Below are 18,633 nucleotides of genomic sequence, written 5' to 3'. Positions count from 1 at the left end.
AAGGGTGTGCGTATCATCTGTAGATTGATAGTGATAGTGATACTGATAGGGAGAAATGACCCTATATGGCTATATAGGGAAGGAAGTGAAACTTAGGTGGCATTAACCATAAACGGGTGAGTAGAATATTGTATTACTTTTTTCCAATTTTTGTAAATGATGTACTAAGTCTTCAGTATTATAGGAGTATTTTAAGATTTTTTTGAGGAAGTGATGTTGCGTGAATGATGAATGTATAAAAGTGGTACTGATATCCCTTTGATGTTAGAGTGATATAACTTAGAGAATGGATAATGTGTTTCATGGGTGGTTATGTATATTGGAGGAAGATTGAGAGTGATAGAGTGAAAATGCTTAGTGCATATATGGGAAAAAGGAGTTGAGATGCTCTACGCTGAGACTTAAAAGTTAATGTCACCAAGTGCTATTTTTGGTAAAATAAAATAAAATAAAATAAAATAAAAGAGTCAAAGACCAAAGAAAGGAAAGGACTACAAATCGAACAAATATTCGGTACAACGGAAGTAGATACATCCTTACCAAAAGGGGAAAAAATAAGGATATGAAAAACAATAATCATAAAGATAAGAATAATGTAAATGTATTATTTTTTTTTTCATGTTTAATAAAGAATGTACTGAATGTATACATTCATAATACTGGAAATATTTTCCTACAAATCCTGAACATGAGAAGTAGAAACCTCCATAACATTTCGCAACGGACTTGTGTGCGTTCAATGGTCTTTATATTAGTATATTTGCATGGATTCGTCGGTTTTCAATATTTAATTCATCACAAGTTAGAGTTTTTAAATTTACAAATCCACTATTTTCCATTTTTCCTCTTTATTTTAATACGGATAAAAAAATTACAAAAACAAACTTAATTAAGTCACACGGGTCGTTATCACTGGTGCATCCATTACGCAATGCAGCCAAGCTACAGACTCCCTTGGTAGTTTTATACACAGCGGATCAAGATCACACTTATAATTAAAGTAATGATTAGTTTTTTTAAAAACATCAAAAAAATCTACCATAGGAAAGGTAAAATAATTGAAATAGCAAATGATCTACCAACTTGATAAAGTGCAAGACAAACAGGGCTTGTAAGAAATTGGAATGAAACAATGAATCCTAAACAAGGGGAAAAATCATTCCTTTTGATTATCAATTAGACAGACATTGATTATACAAATCTAAGAAACATCGGTTTAAAATATGACAATACAAGATAATATACTCTACATGGAACATGCAAAGTAGCCAATTAAATTTCATATCAACCACATCTATTACAATAGTATCTGACCTGCTTAATCTTGCAGACTGCACTTACCACAGTTTCTGTTGATTTTTTTTCCTCTTTGGCTCTATATTCCTATCTTTCCAATGTTATGTATCCAAGAGTCAGCAAAATCTACCATAGTTTTACAACCTAACAAAATCAGTCATCCAAACCAAATGCAGGAAATATGAAATATTTGGTATTAGAAGTTAACACGTATGCCCTCAAGAAAACTCAAGTTCTCTGTGAGTCAATCTGGACTGCAGCTAAGTTCTCTTCAAAATTCAGAGTATTGGCTGCAGTTAAAAGCATGTCCATTCCTCCAACTTTGTCCAATTCCTGTCCACGTTTATTCTCCCAGTTCTTATCAGTATTATCATTTGGCTTTGAAACATTTTCATCAGCTCTCAACTTGTTGCTCTCATATGCCTTTTTTGCCCGGCGTATTACTTGGATCCCTGCATCACATTTACTACAAAACCATTGACCTTTTGGAACAGAAGTTCTTGGAGGTATCATGCAATAGATATGGTATGCATGATCACAGCCATCACAGAGAACAATCTTATCATCATCTCGATCAGTGAGGCAAACTCGGCATAAACAAGAAGGGCAATACCAACAGCGACCATATGACTTAATCTGCTTACTTGACAAACACCTTACATGGTAGTATTTGCTGGGGCAAAAAGAGTGACCACATATTTTTATTTTTTCACCATCTACCTCCATTCCACAAATTTTGCAGTCAGGGAAGTTTTTCTCACCTATGGAAACTTGAATCCCATCATAAGTACAATTAGGATTCTCTTCCACTTCATTTAGTGTTTCCTCATTTGTAGGGATGCTTTCCTCACCAACAATGTTGTTCAGGGTCTTTGGTATATTCAACCTTTCACACACCACACAATTCTCATGAGGAGATCCAATTCCCCTAGCAGTACAATTGACACAGAACCAGCTTTTGTGGGGTATTTCTTTCACAGCAGGCTCAATACAGGACACATGGTACATCTCCTCGCATGAATCACAAACCAAACAGTCTTTCCCATCTGCTTTGTCTCCACAATGCCTGCAAGTGCAAATTTTATATGTACCACATTCTTCTGTTCGCTCTGGTTTCATGTGAGACTCGGATTCCATGTTACAGAACTGTTTGACATGACAACATGAAAACAATTTTCAAGACCAGTTAATAAATCTCATCAAATAAAATGCATTTGGTACAGATTCAACAAGATAAAAGGACAGAGCTTTTCCAGAGTAAACAGATACTGTGCATCATGGATAGTGAAAGCTTGCATAACCTAGAAAGATAACAGACAGGACTTTCAGACATAGAAGGGTCTTAAAAGTCTCTCGCCTACCTGACTCCAGCAAATACTTACATGCCCAAGGAAAAATTAATTACTCTCTTCAATATTTCTTTCTCAATCAGAAAATAATGTTTAAGGATAGGAAAAAAATAACTCCCAATACATGCATAGTTATCAATCTCAGATAGCATCACTTAGCGGCCAACCCCAAAATCACTATAGCAGAATATCGGATAACAGGATAGCTGCTACAGTGAAGTCTGACAGGATGATGCCATGACTGAAGTGCAAACTGAACAGAGCTAGAACAGAGGCAAAACACACAAAAAAAGGTTTTAGAGTGCAAACTGAAGATAGGCAGAACATACAAAGTCAGAACTGAATAAAGGCAGAGTGCAGAGAGCCGGAAAACACCAGGGATTGGCTGGAAAACACTGGGAATGGCAGGACAACTGCTGGGAATGGCCAGAAAGAGCAGGACAGGACTTGCAGAACCAGGACAGAGAAGTGGATAGAACACCGCCAGCAACCAGTGGAGTTGACAGAACATACGAGAGAGAAAGAGAGTGGCATCTCCAAGCTCAAGGTTTCGATAATATTTCGCAATAGTAAGATGCACGGAACATATATCGGTGTTACAGATATAATATCATTGTATTTTAGGGAAAATATCTCGGGGATCAAATAAGATCCATTTTGTTTAATATGTTAATCAAAGGTTAATCCCTATAATTAAGTAGTTTCCTTATTTCTTCATTTAGAGTATCTTGTATATTGTAACCTCCTCTTTTGGTAAAATCAGTCCAATACCATATTTTCACCAAGCGGTCTAGAGTTCTATCCTTACCTTCCCCATTCTTCTTAAAAAAAGTTGAATTTCAGTACAAAATAGGTGAACCTGTGCATTATCCAGGCTCCATACCCAAAGGGCTCTTGAGTGAAGGCGCATGTTAGAGACATTGTATTTTAGGAAACATATATTGGGGATCAAATAGGATCTGTTTTGTTTATTATGTCAATCAGGGTTAATCCCTATAATAAAGTAATATCCTTATTTATTCATTCAGGGTACATTGTATATATTGTAATCTCCCCTACTTGAAAATCAGTCCAATACAATATTTTCACAATTAAGTTAAAAGGGGAATTTTAATTTTGTCCCTGAAATTTGCAATTGGAACACTGCAAAGATGGGGGTAAAGAACTTTTAACCTGCCTTCTAGTAGCAGGGCAAAAGCCGCTATTCCTCACGATTCTGCTTGCAGTACAAAAGCGTGAAGCTACAGGTTCAGAACCACGGGCAGGGGACACTATGTTACTATACCAGCACTATAGCGTGCAATTGATAACTATGTACATGAGGATTAAACTTGAATGAAGGACAGAATATAATTTTTAAATTTAATTGCAGTATATAGTTTCATTCTAATATATAGATTAGCAAAATAATTACTTGTCTAAAATATCTTCTAATCTATGGTTTACAATAATTACTGGAAATATTATGTTTTAGTGGATGCAGGACTGTTACAACAAATAATTTTTCATTCTTGCACAACATAAAATTATAAAGATAAAATAATATGCAACATGCATTTAACATAAGAAATAGCCAAGTCACATTTGATGGGTTACACATGGGACAGATAGGTGATTAACTCTGCTCATACAAAACCACAACCACATTCTTCATGCATTTTTACAGTCTTTTAAGAGAAAAACATGCAAAGACAAGAAGAAAGAGAAGAAATTTTTTGGTCTTTGATCAAGCAGAATAATGCAATAAAGCTGAGTGCTAGAGATGGGGAATTCTCTAATCTAAGATATAGCTCAAACAAAATTAAGGAAAAACAAAAGAATCAATTTTGTTCTCAGATCTTATGCTTTTGGTCAGAGCTGATTAATACTCAACGCCATGTGTCACTGTCACATGATGGCATTGGTATCTGCCAGAGTAGCTAGATGGTCTAAAGGACAAATCGATTGGAAATTTTGCCCCCCTTTTTTAATGGCTATAAATAAGGTCAACGATCCAGTGCAGGGAGGGAGAACAGGCAAAAGTTAAGGCAAAGCAGCCTCAGTGGGATTGAACCCAGCATCAAGTAGTCCCCAACCCCAAAGAGACTTGATGCCACTTGAGCTAAAAGACTATTTGGGGTATGCTTCTTTTTGCAAAATTGAAACATTAACTATTCTTTTTTCAAAAGTATCAAGGCGGTAAAGAACCAATTCAACCCAAAAGCTTAAGCTGTTAGGAGAAGCTGCATTAATGGCTTTATATTTCTCTAACATGTCCCCTTACACGAGAGCCCATTGGGCTTGAAAGATGGATGATGCATCAGGCTCAACCTACCTGTGTTACGAAATTCCACAATACATAATTATTTATTAACTGAATAAGGGTGGATGAGGATAGAACTCGTAACCACTTAGTCACTGAAGCTCTAATACTATGTAAAGAACCAATTCAATCCAAAAGCTTAAGCTGTTGGATGAGGCTACATTAATGGCTTTATATTTCTAAGGCAAATGGATGTATATCTGAAACACACAGGTGTGTATCTTGCAAAACCAAAACTGTAACTTATGATACTATGATAAAAGCAATGTTGTTTCTGATACATATTGTATACAATAGAGGCAGAGGTATGGGAGGACTTAAAATCCAGACAAAATTTTATCAGATTATGTAGATTGAAGCAGCTCTAACTCTGATGCTCAAGAAATTTGTCTAAACTTCAGATTTGTTAAACTTGATCTTGATATATGCATCACCAGCACATGAAATATTACAATAAAGATTTGATTCTCCTACCACTAGCTTTTCATCTTCGAATGAGCCATGTGCTAAAACTCCCACCTAAGGTAAGGAGAAATTATGGTTTCCACTTTACAAAAGACAAGCAAAAACGTAATGCATAGAAAGGAAGACAATATAAAATTCAAAAGCAAAGGAAAAAGTACAGAACTTAAGCATTTGGGGAAAAAATTATAAGGGTTTTCTTCACCTGCTCACAGTAGGAAGCTTTTGACATGTTGGAGAGGCTCTTAGCAATAGCAACAATCTCATTTCCAGTATCTTGAAGCTTTCTCCAAACCTAAAATTATCAATAAGGCTAAGTCATATCAAATAAGAACCAGAAATTAAATTCTCCTGTCATCTGCTCAGAGCCTAGAAATTAACAAGGATAATCTAAAAATTATCCTTAAATGATACACTTGTGAACCAGTTACATTTTCTCATTGAAGTGAGACACGAACTCGTCAATTTCAACTCAACAGTTTATGTAAATAACAAAATTGTGGAGAAATGGTTAAAAGAACTAAACATAAGAATATAAGATGCCCAAAACCATTTAATAAACATAACAAAGCATAGATACCAAAGTAGCATCAAAGCTCAATCCAAGACTATATGAATCCAACTAGACAAAAGCAATCCAAGACTATATGAATCCAAAAGAAAAGGCTATCCTCACCCATGGCATAAATTCAGGTCAGTTCGGAACTCTATGGATCAAGATTATGACAAAAATATTTAGGCTTCCTCAAGTTTTCAACTTTTTAATATATTACCATTTCCTCCAGCAACTGACTGAATACTCAAATTGGTCCTGCAATTAAAATCCTCAATCGGGGAGAATTAACTTTCTTGACACCACTGGTTTCTTGTGCGTTTTCAAAAGCATTCCCATACATCAAATAGTCAACAGTCACTATATTCTATGGTTACCCAATGGAAAATGCCAAATCCTGAACATAAAGACTTGTGGAACTATTCTTTTAGATTTAGCCACAGCTCAAAAAAGGAGGAAATAAGATTCCATAAGATAACATTATTTTAAAAATATCACATGGAGAAACAAAAATTAGGACCAAATTGTCAGGGGAAGATTAAAAAGGACAACTATATTTTTCTTCACACGATAACTATTAGTGGAAAGAGAAAGGCGACAGGCTTCATAATTGCACTAGTTCAGGAATTATTCACCATTAACAATGAACACAATATAACCAGGGCCCTATTCGGACTAATAGCTCAAATAACCACTTATTCAAGTAAAGCTTATTTAATAAGCTCCACTAGTGAGGTCTAAAAATAAACTAAATAAAGTTTGAATGGACATGTCAACAAGTGCTTACATAAGACTATAATTTAGATAATTTATCAAGAATAATTTTGTCAAAAATTATTATGAAAACAGAAACAGTCTAAGCTGTTTTAAGCTTTAGCAAAGGCTTATTTTTATAGGCTTCAATTTTTAGCTTACGAAAATTAGCCCAAAATAGGTTCCATGGGTTTCAAAAGCTGTCTTAAGCTCATCCAAACAAGATCAAAATGCTTCATAAGTGCTTATTTATTGCAGTAGATAAAAAGTATTACAAAATTGAATTCTCAACACGGTTATCATGACAAGAAAACATTTACTGAAGTTATTTTAAGTGCCTAGATCAGTACACATTTCACTAATTCATGTATAAGATCCAAGAACATAAGGAAAACCAAGAGTGAAATTTAAGACCAAAGTAGAAGCAAGTCTAGTAGTGGTAAGATTTGGAGGGAACAACAATAGATACTGAGTTCACATATTAATGAACATAAAACAGATGCACAAGAAAAGATAGATCAACAGACTGCATAGGGCAAACTGTAAAACAAGAGAAGATACCACGTCCTTTGACCAACTCCACACAAGTACAAGCACAAACAATTCATCATCCAACTCAAACAGGAGACAAGAAATTATGGAAAAAGATATATGAAAGCAATGCAAAGTTCAAAGAATCAAACAGAAGCAAAAATCGGTTTTTTGACCAAATATGCACATGCACTGCATACACAGCCCACCCAACAACCTGCTGTTTTGTACTGTAGATAATACAGATTATAAACAACCCAATCTTCAAAATTTAAAGCCAACAGCCTGAGACTGTAACTCTTTTAAAGAAGACATTCTTTAAAACTGCAAACAACCTGGGAACACTTTCTCTGGTTACATAGGGATTTTGCTTTAAAAAATAAGTTATTTAAGTGGACATATAAACCTCTGTTCACTTAAAGAAAGGATCTCTTTGAGGAACATAAGAGCCAGTCTAACTTAAACATTTGATGCATAAAATATTCACTCTGATTGAATTTTCATTAACTACTATTCTAAAAATAAGAGCAATATTTTCACCACAAAAAAGAAAAGAGCAAACCAAAACAAAGAATGCAAAAACATCACTTACTGCAAACCAACATCAGATACTCAGGGTAAAACACATTCATTCATCTAAAATTTTCAAACTTTCTCAAGAAAAATTATATAGCATGTTAAAATTGTTCTGATGTAGAGAGGCTATTAAAAACTACCTGCTGAAAATCTGACAAGAAAAGTGTAGGTGATTGTTCATAAGCGTGTTCTTTCATCCTTGAGTTTATGACACTAAAGTCAAATAGACTTTCAGGTTTCATTCCTGGGAAATTTTCAAGTAGCACTTTACATAATGAACTGAACTTTTCAGAGGCTAAGATATTACAGAACACATGCTGACACCTCTCAGTCACACCGTGACAATGTGAGTCACTAGAAAATCCATTATGCATGACATTTGCATGCCCATTAGCTTCACTCCGTAATCTATGAGACAACCACTCAAATTTTGAAGAGCATTCTTGACCATCTTTGTCAATTTTAGAAGTTTCCTGCAGAAAAATAAGATGAAACATAAGATGGGAGAAACAAAAGTTATTGTAAGCAGGAGGATATATGTAGTTCTAGCTGTAGGACCAACCATAACTATATTGTCACAACTAGTTTTAGGACGATTCATGGGTGCTTCACTAATGCACCTCTCTATGCCACCATTGTCATTGCTTGATGAATGATATAAATGCTTTAGCACAACATTTCCCCAATGTCCATGTGAATAATCTTTTGAAGTATTACCTACAGCTAAATCACATGGTTTCTTCACAGCCTGCAATCATAAGAAAATTTCAAATACAGCTGTATAAAAAAACCAAGAAAGAGTATTTAGTGAGCTTGAAGTCATCTAGGGGCCAAGGTCAGAATCATCTCTACACAAATCTAAATAACAGCCAAATCTTATCACTTCCCATCAGTCAAATACAAATACTAGTGTCTAGTAGCACAAATAATGAAAGTCAAGCAAAGTAATGGGCGGAGAAAATTGAAACCCACCCTCTGGACTACTTACATGAAATAAAAGACATGATTAATAATGTAAGATTAGAAAGGAAAACAATTGCAACCCCCTTCAATGCCCCCCCCCCCCCCCTCTTCTTTTCCTTCAAAATAAATGAATAGAATAAAATGATGCTGGACATAAATTTCAAGGTTCTGCTAGTAAAAATAAACACCTAATTGTTTTATCAACCCAGCCGTCAAATTAAACATCTTAAAACATACAAATGGTATCATTTTCTCCTTAACCTTGAATGATAAATCTTCATTCAACAGTGTAGATATAAGATAATCTGATCTTCGCAATAGACAGAAGCAATGCCAAACACAAATTAATCCTCTCTTGCCATCAAAGTTTAATCCATGCCCTTGATCAATACATTTAAGATTTTAAGTACATCCTTTCCCTAGTGTTTGAGCTCTGAAGTATACTTCTCCTAAATTGCAACTTAAATACATTTTGCACGTAATAATTTTAACTTAAAGGGCACAGATGCCTAATCTCTTAAGCGCAGTAAAAAAACCACTCCCTATGAAACTCCAACTTGCAAGGGTAGGGGTGAGGCAAATTCATATACGCAACCTTACCCTTGTATTTTTGCAAAGAGTATATTTCCTGAATTTGAGCTTGTGACCTCTCGGTCACCAAGGAGCAGTTTTACCACTGCTCCAGACTCGTCCTCTTGCTCTTGAGCACAATCAACAACATCAACAGCACCTTTAACCCAAGCAAATAATTGGGGTTGGTGGTAGATGAACCAATGATAGAAACAAGATTGAAAAAAAAATGTGATCAACAACATCAATATTGCTCTTGAGCACAATATTAACAAAAAGAAAATGCTCCAGATTCTTTCATGTGTAGATGTCCTCATCATTTTAATCCTTAAACTCACAAATTAAACTGGCATTAACCTAAAGTTATCAACATGTGAATCAAATGCAGCTCAGGGTTAATTAGTTTGTTCTTACAGTTATTTAGTATACTTATTAAATTCATATTCAAAAGAAAAAAAAAAATATATGAGTAACTCCATATCCATAAAGCATACGCAAATTAAGAGCTTCACAAAAAAAAAACATTAACAGCATTTTATTTTTCTTCAGCTAAAACAGTAGCATTTTGCTTTATGTGTCTTTTTATGCATCACTCAGCTTAATAGATCTCTTACAAAAACTTGCTAACATGGATTTAGAAGCCACTGTAAGAAACCAAAAAACCCAAAACCTTATATCTTAGGTTAGAAGAAATGTCTTAGGAACTAGCTGAAGGAATTTATCATACCACTCCATCCAAACAAATACAAAGAGTGAAAACAGTCACAAATAACCCATGAAGCATAATATATCTCCACAGTCAACAATATTTCCTCTATATGACAAACAACTATAAACAATTACAATTGCAATTGCAATCCATATAAAACAAGCATATGCCTTGACATCAGCACTTTTGGAAATCATTCCATAACTACAAGTTAAAGGCACATGCTATCTTACAAGCTGATTGATCACTTTTTTTTGTTTTTGTTTTTGGGTTCATTGACAATCCTAACTAATTTGAAATAAATGTGGGGTGTCTGCGAGTGTGTGTGCAAATTGACAAGTAACACTAGAGAACCAGCACAGTCACACATGCAACACATGATGCGAAAGGAATAGAGGAAACCTGGTCTGATAGGTGACTTGCAGCTTCCACATATTCTCTGCTGTGTTCCTGAACTTTACTTTCTGAACTCGACTTTACATGCTTACGCCTCTTATAAGTTCTAAGACATTCAATTCCACCACAGTCCCCTTCAGGAACACCAAACCCATCTGCAATTGACACTCCATTAACTATGGTTCCATTCTTCAAGCACCGAACCTCTCCACCTTGAGCAACACCAAACCCATCTGCAATAGACACTCCATTGACTATAGTTCCATTCTTCAAGCACCGAACTTCTCCACCTTGAGAAACACCATTCCCATCAGCAATTGCCACTCCATTATTTACAGCTTCATCATTCAAGCCCCGAACTTCTTCACCTTCAGCAACACCATTCCCACCTTCAATAGTCACCCCATTATTTACAGCTTCATTCTTCAAACACAAATCCGGTTCGGCTCGTTCAGCCTTATCAGCATTACTAGTTCCATCCTCAGCTTCCATCAAAACAGAACCTCACTTCTCAAACCCTCGCAGCAGAAAATTAGGGTTTCACACCAAAACAGATCCAAATTTTTTCGAAGATTCACAGTTCACAACTTTGACAAAGCAAAAAAACGCTGAAAAATCAAAATAGCAAAGTCATTAAAACACCACAACTTAAAACAGATACACATTCCACTCAGTTTCCCGCAAGAACCAAACAAAACCAATAAAACGACACAAAAAAAATTGCAACTCGGAGCACAAAAGGTGCATGTAGTTTACGACTCTTAAAATAGAAAACTCAAGTCAACCAACACAAGAGAAGCACCAAGATGCGTCGGAGGCAAAAAAAAATTGGTAGAAACGCACACAAAAAAAAAATAACCACCCCCATTTTTTTTTTTAACCCTGTAAGAGGTTAGTTTCTGAGAAATGAAACATAAATAACGAGAGAAAAAAAAATTGAAGTTGTGGAGGAGAAAGAAGAAGGGCTTACAGTTACGGAGATTGGAGGAATGGTAAGAAATTGAAATCCAAAGAGAAACGAAACGAAACGAAGTTGCGGTGAGTTTGGTGAACTTATTGGCTACCTGCAGCGGTAGCAGAAGCAGCAGCTTCTATCTTGTGTCTTTTAACTCTTATCCTTGGAGCTTTTTTTAAAACATATTTGAAATACAACCGTCTTTCTTTCTTTCGCCGGTTAATTTTTCTTCTTTTTTTTCATTAACTTTTTTTCATTAATTTTTTTTTTTTAAGGTTCAATGTATAAGGCCCATAATTGGGCGTGGGCTTTAGGTGGTGTTTGGTTGGGAGCTTTTTCAGCGGATATCTATCTTTCTCAAGTATAATTTTTAGAAATACCATGTTTGTTTTAACGTTTTTCACCAAAAACTCATTTATCCAATTTGTCTGGATTTATGAGAAACATAGATATCTGCATTGTTTAGAAACCCAATTTGAAGGTGGATTTTTCAGAAAACTGATTATCTGGCTTTAATGCACTGTTGATTTCATAAAGTTACCTAATTTTCTTAATAAAATTTTTCCCCACCAAACAACTTTTTTTTACATTTTTCTACCTATCTCACTTTATCTATCTTTCCAATCATTTCTCTATCTATCTCATTTTTCTACTATTCTAAAGAAATTTCCTGAACCAAACGCCCCCTTAGGAACTCAATGCATTACAACTTTACAAGTATTTATACTATACTCTAATATTCTTTATATAGGTGCAAACTAAATATAATTTTTGTTTTTTTATTGTTTTGACTTTTACTCAAAAATGGAAATGATCATCTATGAAGGCTTTCGGTGGAGTTGTATTGATGGAGGAAAAAAATTGTTAATCCAAGTTGGTTATTTTGTTATTATAGATTGAATTTTATTTTAAATACAAAGAACAAAAAAATTGATTTGAATAAAGTTGGATTATAGTAAGAAAATATTATCGAAGAATGGAACCTCAAATATTGTGTTGTTTAATATAAAAACAATTAGTGATATAATCATATAATAAAAAATAATTTCACTAGTATTTGTTGTGCTTATGGTCACTTGTCTTTGTTATGGTAATTCCCTTTCAGTTCTAGATTTTGGTTTCTTTGAATATGCTAGAAAACCACAGGTCTATTGTTATTTGTCTTTGTATTTGCACTCACACAAATTCCATACCAACACAAACATCTTAATATGAATATGATATAAATAAACTATTAATTTTATTTTTAAATGAAAATTATTTAAACAACCTCAAATTAATAGATAAAAATGGATGAGTGAGGTAGATATGTAGTTATATAATTATTTAATTTAAACGAGTTAGTACACGAACATAACATGATTTGAGCTGTAACTTTTTAATCGATACGAACACAAAAATAGGTTGACTCAAACACAAAAATGATGTGTCGTGTTTGTATCGTGTCTGTGTGTCGTATTTAAAATTATCATCCCTAATTGTCATAATATTAATAAAACTTTTGAATTAAGTATCAGCAGCATTTGAAGGTTCACATGCCAATCTCACTAAGGAGTAAGGATAAAAGACTACCCCCAATAAAATTGATGTATTGTTGACCAAGTTGAAGAGTGAGGCATTAGCCAATGTTGATTTTGCTAGTGCCCTACAAATTCATATAAAATGATTGCAAATTTTATCATCTTATTTACATGATTGTGTTGATAACACCATCAAATTTACATTTTAGTTGATTTTTTTTCTAGGTACTCTAACTACTAATCGATGCATGGGATAAATGTTAGTCCTGATTTGACTCACTAAAGGCAATGATCAAGACATGGTAGAACATGAGATTAAATTAAAAAGATATAGATTTTATATCTTTTTGCTGATTTAGGGCTTTGATTATTTTTGAATATATTATTTGGTAGCCGTCATACTTAAGAAGGGTCTTTACTCTCATCATCATGTAATAAAAGTATCATTCTTACCTTACACATTATACATACAACTCTTATTGATTTGAATGTCAAAGTTTCTTGCATTCACTAGAGCATACTTAGGAATTACTTGGGCACCACTATTAGACCTATTCCATGAAAGTTCAAGCACCACTTCACGATGTTTTCATACAAAGTTAAGGAAGACCACCAACCTCATTAAAAATTTAAAATGAGATTATATACCATGAAACCCAAGTTATGGCTAACATGGTGAATGATTTGATAATTTACCTTTTGGCTCTAGATTAATGGAAAAACAAGGAACAAATCAAGCTATATCGGTGTACAAATAATATTGAGTTTTAATGTTGGAATTTATATGAATAATATTGTAGTAAAGTGGTTCTATCATGCCATAGAAACACCAAATATGGGGCCACATACTTTTCTAAAAAAAAAAAAAAATCACATATTTTGATGGGTATGTTGGAAGCAAACCCAATCTTGTGCAACATAACCAAAGCATAACACTTTAAAGTTTAGCCTTTATGATTTTCATTTTGGCTAGCATTTTAATCTCGTAGCATAGGAGGTAATAAAACAACATAATTGCTAAGGAGTAATCTTGTTTTTTTATCTCTGACCTTTTTTTATTAAGTACTTTTTTTGGATGTGCTTCTAAAATTAAATTTTATAACATTAAAGTGCCCCAAATTTTTAAAAAAAACGAAAAAAAAGTGACTGAGATATTAGATTAGATATTGAGAATTATTATAAAATTTATGTCGTTAAAGCATCAAAGCATTAGTGGTCTAGTGGTACAATAGTACTCTGCCACCGTACAGACCCGGGTTCAAATCTAGGCTGATGCAAATAGAGCAGTGAGGAGACCTGTGCCAACTGTGATGGATGGGTCTATCACCAGCGTCTGATTCTTCAGACGAAATGTGGCGCATCTGAGCTTTACTTTTTTACATATTTCCTTGTATTTATAAAGGGAAAATATTTTCATATTTTAAAGGAAAAAAAATTTCTCATGTTAGTGACTCATAATTTAAGTGGGACCTACTTATTTCGGCAGTTATTTCAGCGCAATACGAAATCGTTTTAATTTTTCTAGTTCATGAAACATATACATCAATAATTCAGATCATTCGGTGTTACTTTTCTCTCTATTTCATCGATTTTCACAATGAATACGTTGTTATATCAAGTGTGTCTCGTCACATATATGATCCAATCCCTTCAGTTTAATCATATAATCATCTATTCGGTTTGAATTTTTTTCCAAATTCAATCCTATCCAATTTTATTCGATTTGAATTGGATTAGATTTCAGTTTTTTGAAAAGCCTAAGATTTGTATGATGATTGTTGTACAATGACATATCTTTATCTTTATATGTATTGGCTTTTTAAAGTTTGTATGATGATTATTGTGCAATCTAGAAGTATTATACAACAAAAAGTTAAATGATGATCTTTTGCTTCCAATAAAAAATTTATAATATGGTTGCTTAATATACAAAGTAATCCAAATTTTCATCCTATAGAGGAGTTGTTGTACAATAATAACCTATGTAATAAAAATATTTTATGTAACTTACAAAAAAAACCATAACATAGATCAAACACAATCCACTTTATCCAACATAATGAGTTAATGAGTCTTGGATTTATAATTTTGTTATATGGTTTTTGGGCTATGATCGGGGAAAGACCCAAGTAGGTAGATGTAAAGTTGGGGAATCATTGGATCGGTTTGAATTGGATCAGTTTTCACCAACCCAATTAATTTTTGTGATTTTTTTTTTTGTTTTCAATTTTTTAATTTTTGGTTTTTCAGTTCGGTCACCGACGTTTGAATCGGTTGATGAATACCCCTACTTTTATGTGAATGTGACAGGAAAATATTTCTGCAGTAAAAGGAATTTTTTTTTCATATATAAAAGTCTAGAATAAGGGAATATATGTTTTCATAGATGGTCATGAAAGACCACCAACTTCATTGAAAATTTAAATTGGATTTATACCATTTTCCAAAGGGGAAAAATTCAGAATGGAACCCAAGTCATGGCTAATATGAACAAACGATTTGATAAATTTAATGGGAAATAAGCAGTGTTTTAAAACTCGGATTGACTCGGGTCTCGGTGACCCGGTGAGGAAATCGATTTGGGTGGCTGTTTGGACTGGTCATGCACTTGGCTCGGTTTATACCGGTTGACCTAATCGAGTCTCGATGACTCGGTGGGTTAAACGAAACCTAGTTGGCTTTTTTTTTTAGAAAAATGACCCATTTTTTTAAAGTTTTGCTTCTTATTCAAACAAAAGAAGGGGGGAAGTCTTAAGAAGCTGGACATGCATTATTAAGTCGAAAACTGAAGGAAGATCGCAAAAATAATTTGATTTTTCAACTTGAAAAAATAAAAAAGAAACAAAGCTATGGTTGGGACTTGGGACTATGTATAGTAGCCAACTTTTTAGCCCTCCCTAAATGTGCATTTGTTCTTTTCTTCCTATTAATATATTATGTAATTGAAAAATGCCTATATTTTACGAAAGCATTTGGATAATCGGTATTGTTGTTTTCATCGGCTATGCTTTTATATTTATAAAGAAATATCCATAGTGCAATTATTTTTTATCTGACATTTGCTCTGTATCGTCTCAAAGTGCATAAAATCTTAAAGATGATGATGTTATTCTGTCCCACTTTTTTACCAGCTTGTTATGGCTATTGATTCGCGAGATCCACTTTTAATATTGATTCACAAATTTCTTATACCTCCCTGAAGGGGTTGGATTCATGAGAGATAATAAAATACGCTAATTTTACATAATTTAGTTAATATATTCTTTTATTTTTATGCATTTAGTTAATATTATTCTTTTAGTTTCATGCATTCCAGTCACCTTTATGAGGATTTGATTAAAAAATAAAAAATTATGCAAGTTGTTAAGATAAAAAATATAATATTGTCACTATGTGTTGCATATAGAGATACCATTTTTTTCCACTTTTAACATTTATTACCATTCACTTACTTCATATAATTATAAGTAACATATTTATATTTTTTTAATATGTGAACATTATATCCAGTTAAACTCGGTTGAACCAATGATCCAGTAACCTAATACTTCGACCGAATTGATGACCTGTCCAAGTTTTAAAACTGAAAATAAGAAACAAATGAAACTATAATGGCAAAACTATGGACTTTGATAATTCCTTTACAAATTTCTTTTTTTTAATGTTTATCCTCTAAGATTTTTATTTTAGCTAGCATTTTAGTCTAGTAGATAGATATGGTTGTAATATTTAAGATAAGAAGTAAATTTTTTTATTTTTTATTTTTTTTTGTTACTTTTTGGATGTGCTTTTAGAATTAGATTATTTCTCATAGCAGTAAATTTTAAAATGTGCCCCGAAATTTTTATTTTTATTTAAGAACAAACGTTAATGAAATTAGAGATTAGAAATTGTTAATTATTACTAAAATGTATTTCTTCATACAGACATCAAAGCACCAGTGGTCTAGTGGTAGAATAGTACCCTGCCACGGTACAGACCCGGGTTCGATTCCCGGCTGGTGCACATTAAAGCGGTGAGGAGATTTGTGCCAACTGTGATGGATGGGTCTATCACCAGCGTCTGATTCTTCGGACGAAAGGGTGGCGCATCTGAGCTTTATTTTTTATTTTATTTTTATCTGTAGTCATCCTTGTATTTAAATTGTTATTGTATATTCAAGAAATTTCACCAATTCAAATCATTGTGTGTTACTTTACTCTCTATTTCATCGAATTCCACATTTAATACGTTGTTATATCAAGGGTATCTCGTCACATACCCCTTTTTTTCTGTGCTCAACCGATCCATATATTGTCATTGACTCGAAGCCATGCGTAGGTTGCTTAAAGGGTGTAAATATTGGAGGCATGTAACAAGTGACAGTGTCCTGAAAATAACAATTTGTTGAAAAATTGGAGGATTATAGAAGCAAGAACTACCAAATCGTATTACCAGGCTCAGAAATACCTCTTTTCCGAGCAAAAACATTAATGATATTGTGGGTTTTGACACACCATGAAAGTTAAAACAGCTCATTATTTAAAAGTATCTGCTTATGGTTTTGAACATTCAGCAATCATTTTACAACATAACTGATTTCAATAATAAGAGGTGAAGCTTTCTTGTTACAATAATAAACAGCTTTAACAATTGCTAACTTAATCTTACATCACAATAATATATATTAAAAAAATTGTTTACAAGAAAAATTGTTATGAAAGTATAGAATCGACTTTTTAAGAACAATGCAAGGATTATTGTCATGGACCTATATAAAGTTCATATATTTAAAAGCCCAACAAAGAACAATCACATGACAGTTATGCAAGAAAACAATTAGACTTATGGTAAGAGGTTCAAAACTCATATACCCATAAGTAAAATCTTATAAATAGGAGATAAAACTAATAGATATGACCTAATCTCTTTCTCTCTAACTGTTATGTTGTTATAGTTGTGTTGAGTGATATGTTACTTCAGGTTATTTAATCCATAGATGCCCGAAGAAAGTACTCGATCATAGATTGACCTACTAACTATTGGCTAGGCACTTCTTTCATTCAGAGAGAAGAATTACCAATAGTCACATTTTTCAAGTACTAAATGAGATTTCAGGTAGACAACCATGTTCTGGTTGCATGATCCAATATATGGTTCTTTTTGTTTAGTTACTATTGGAATTGAGCAATTCAGAAGCGCTTCTCACATCTTAGTATCTTCCAGCTTGCATAAGGACCCTCTCCTACATCATGCACAGAATTCACCCATCCCATTGCAGTTGCAATTTCTTCAAGTTCACTAATAACATGTATGTCGTCACGTATATAGACACGCCCACATGGTCTTAGCATCCGATCCATCTCAAGCATTATGGTTGAGATATTACACCTTTGCCTGAGACCAAATAATTTATCAAAACACCAATAACAGCAAATGCCTATAGAGAACTAAGTACATAATTATGACACACCTCTTTTTTTCAACAGAGATTGAAAGTAGCAATAAGGCAAGTGGTACTATGTGTTCTGTTATTGACTTCGAATTCTTATTGTGAACCCACACAGGTAAAACTAAAATGCATACTCATATATCATCTTTCAAAAGGAGATTAAAATTTTGAAATACAACCGTCTTTCTTTCTTTCGCCGCTTAAATTTTTTCTCTCTCTTTTTTTCATTAATAGTTTTTTTTAAGGTTCAATGCCTAAAACCCATAA

General features: G+C 33.5%; 1 protein-coding gene and 3 non-coding genes across 4 annotated transcripts; 3 read left to right on the top strand and 1 right to left on the bottom strand.

Moving 5' to 3' along the window:
• Positions 1 to 1,215: 1,215 nt before the first annotated feature.
• Positions 1,216 to 11,561, bottom strand: LOC133314678 (PHD finger protein EHD3). Its single transcript, XM_061516188.1, has 6 exons — positions 11,431 to 11,561; positions 10,467 to 11,068; positions 8,385 to 8,570; positions 7,963 to 8,295; positions 5,615 to 5,704; positions 1,216 to 2,442 (listed from the first exon to the last, which is right to left on the bottom strand). Exons 2-6 carry the CDS (start codon positions 10,950 to 10,952, stop codon positions 1,525 to 1,527), a joined length of 2,013 nt encoding a protein of 670 aa, XP_061372172.1. The 5' UTR covers positions 10,953 to 11,068; positions 11,431 to 11,561; the 3' UTR covers positions 1,216 to 1,524.
• Positions 11,562 to 14,216: 2,655 nt separating this feature from the next.
• On the top strand, positions 14,217 to 14,304 carry LOC133314706 (small nucleolar RNA snoR114). Its single transcript, XR_009751992.1, has one exon. It is a non-coding gene; the product is annotated as a small nucleolar RNA snoR114 (small nucleolar RNA).
• A 2,565-nt stretch (positions 14,305 to 16,869) lies between these two features.
• On the top strand, positions 16,870 to 16,940 carry TRNAG-GCC (transfer RNA glycine (anticodon GCC)). Its single transcript has one exon. It is a non-coding gene; the product is annotated as a tRNA-Gly (tRNA).
• A 5-nt stretch (positions 16,941 to 16,945) lies between these two features.
• Positions 16,946 to 17,034, top strand: LOC133314708 (small nucleolar RNA snoR114). The gene has a single exon (XR_009751993.1). It is a non-coding gene; the product is annotated as a small nucleolar RNA snoR114 (small nucleolar RNA).
• Positions 17,035 to 18,633: the final 1,599 nt, after the last annotated feature.

This window comes from Gastrolobium bilobum, unplaced genomic scaffold (genome assembly GCF_033153095.1).
Source record: "Gastrolobium bilobum isolate Gb01-03AN ecotype WA unplaced genomic scaffold, APGP_CSIRO_Gbil_v1 utg7360, whole genome shotgun sequence".
NCBI lineage: Eukaryota > Viridiplantae > Streptophyta > Magnoliopsida > Fabales > Fabaceae > Gastrolobium > Gastrolobium bilobum.
The sequence above is the reverse complement of the archived record's forward strand: the minus strand, read 5'-3'. Positions and strand labels throughout refer to the sequence as shown.

Bases quoted from the DNA above. Each gene is read 5' to 3' on its own strand.
- LOC133314678 (XM_061516188.1), bottom strand. From the start codon at position 10,952: ATGGAAGCTGAGGATGGAACTAGTAATGCTGATAAGGCTGAACGAGCC. The intron at 8,571-10,466 runs GTTTCCTCTATT...TTATGATTGCAG, and splicing joins CAAGTCACCTATCAGACCAG to GCTGTGAAGAAACCATGTGA. The intron at 2,443-5,614 runs GTGAAGAAAACC...CATGTCAAACAG, and splicing joins AAGCTTCCTACTGTGAGCAG to TTCTGTAACATGGAATCCGA.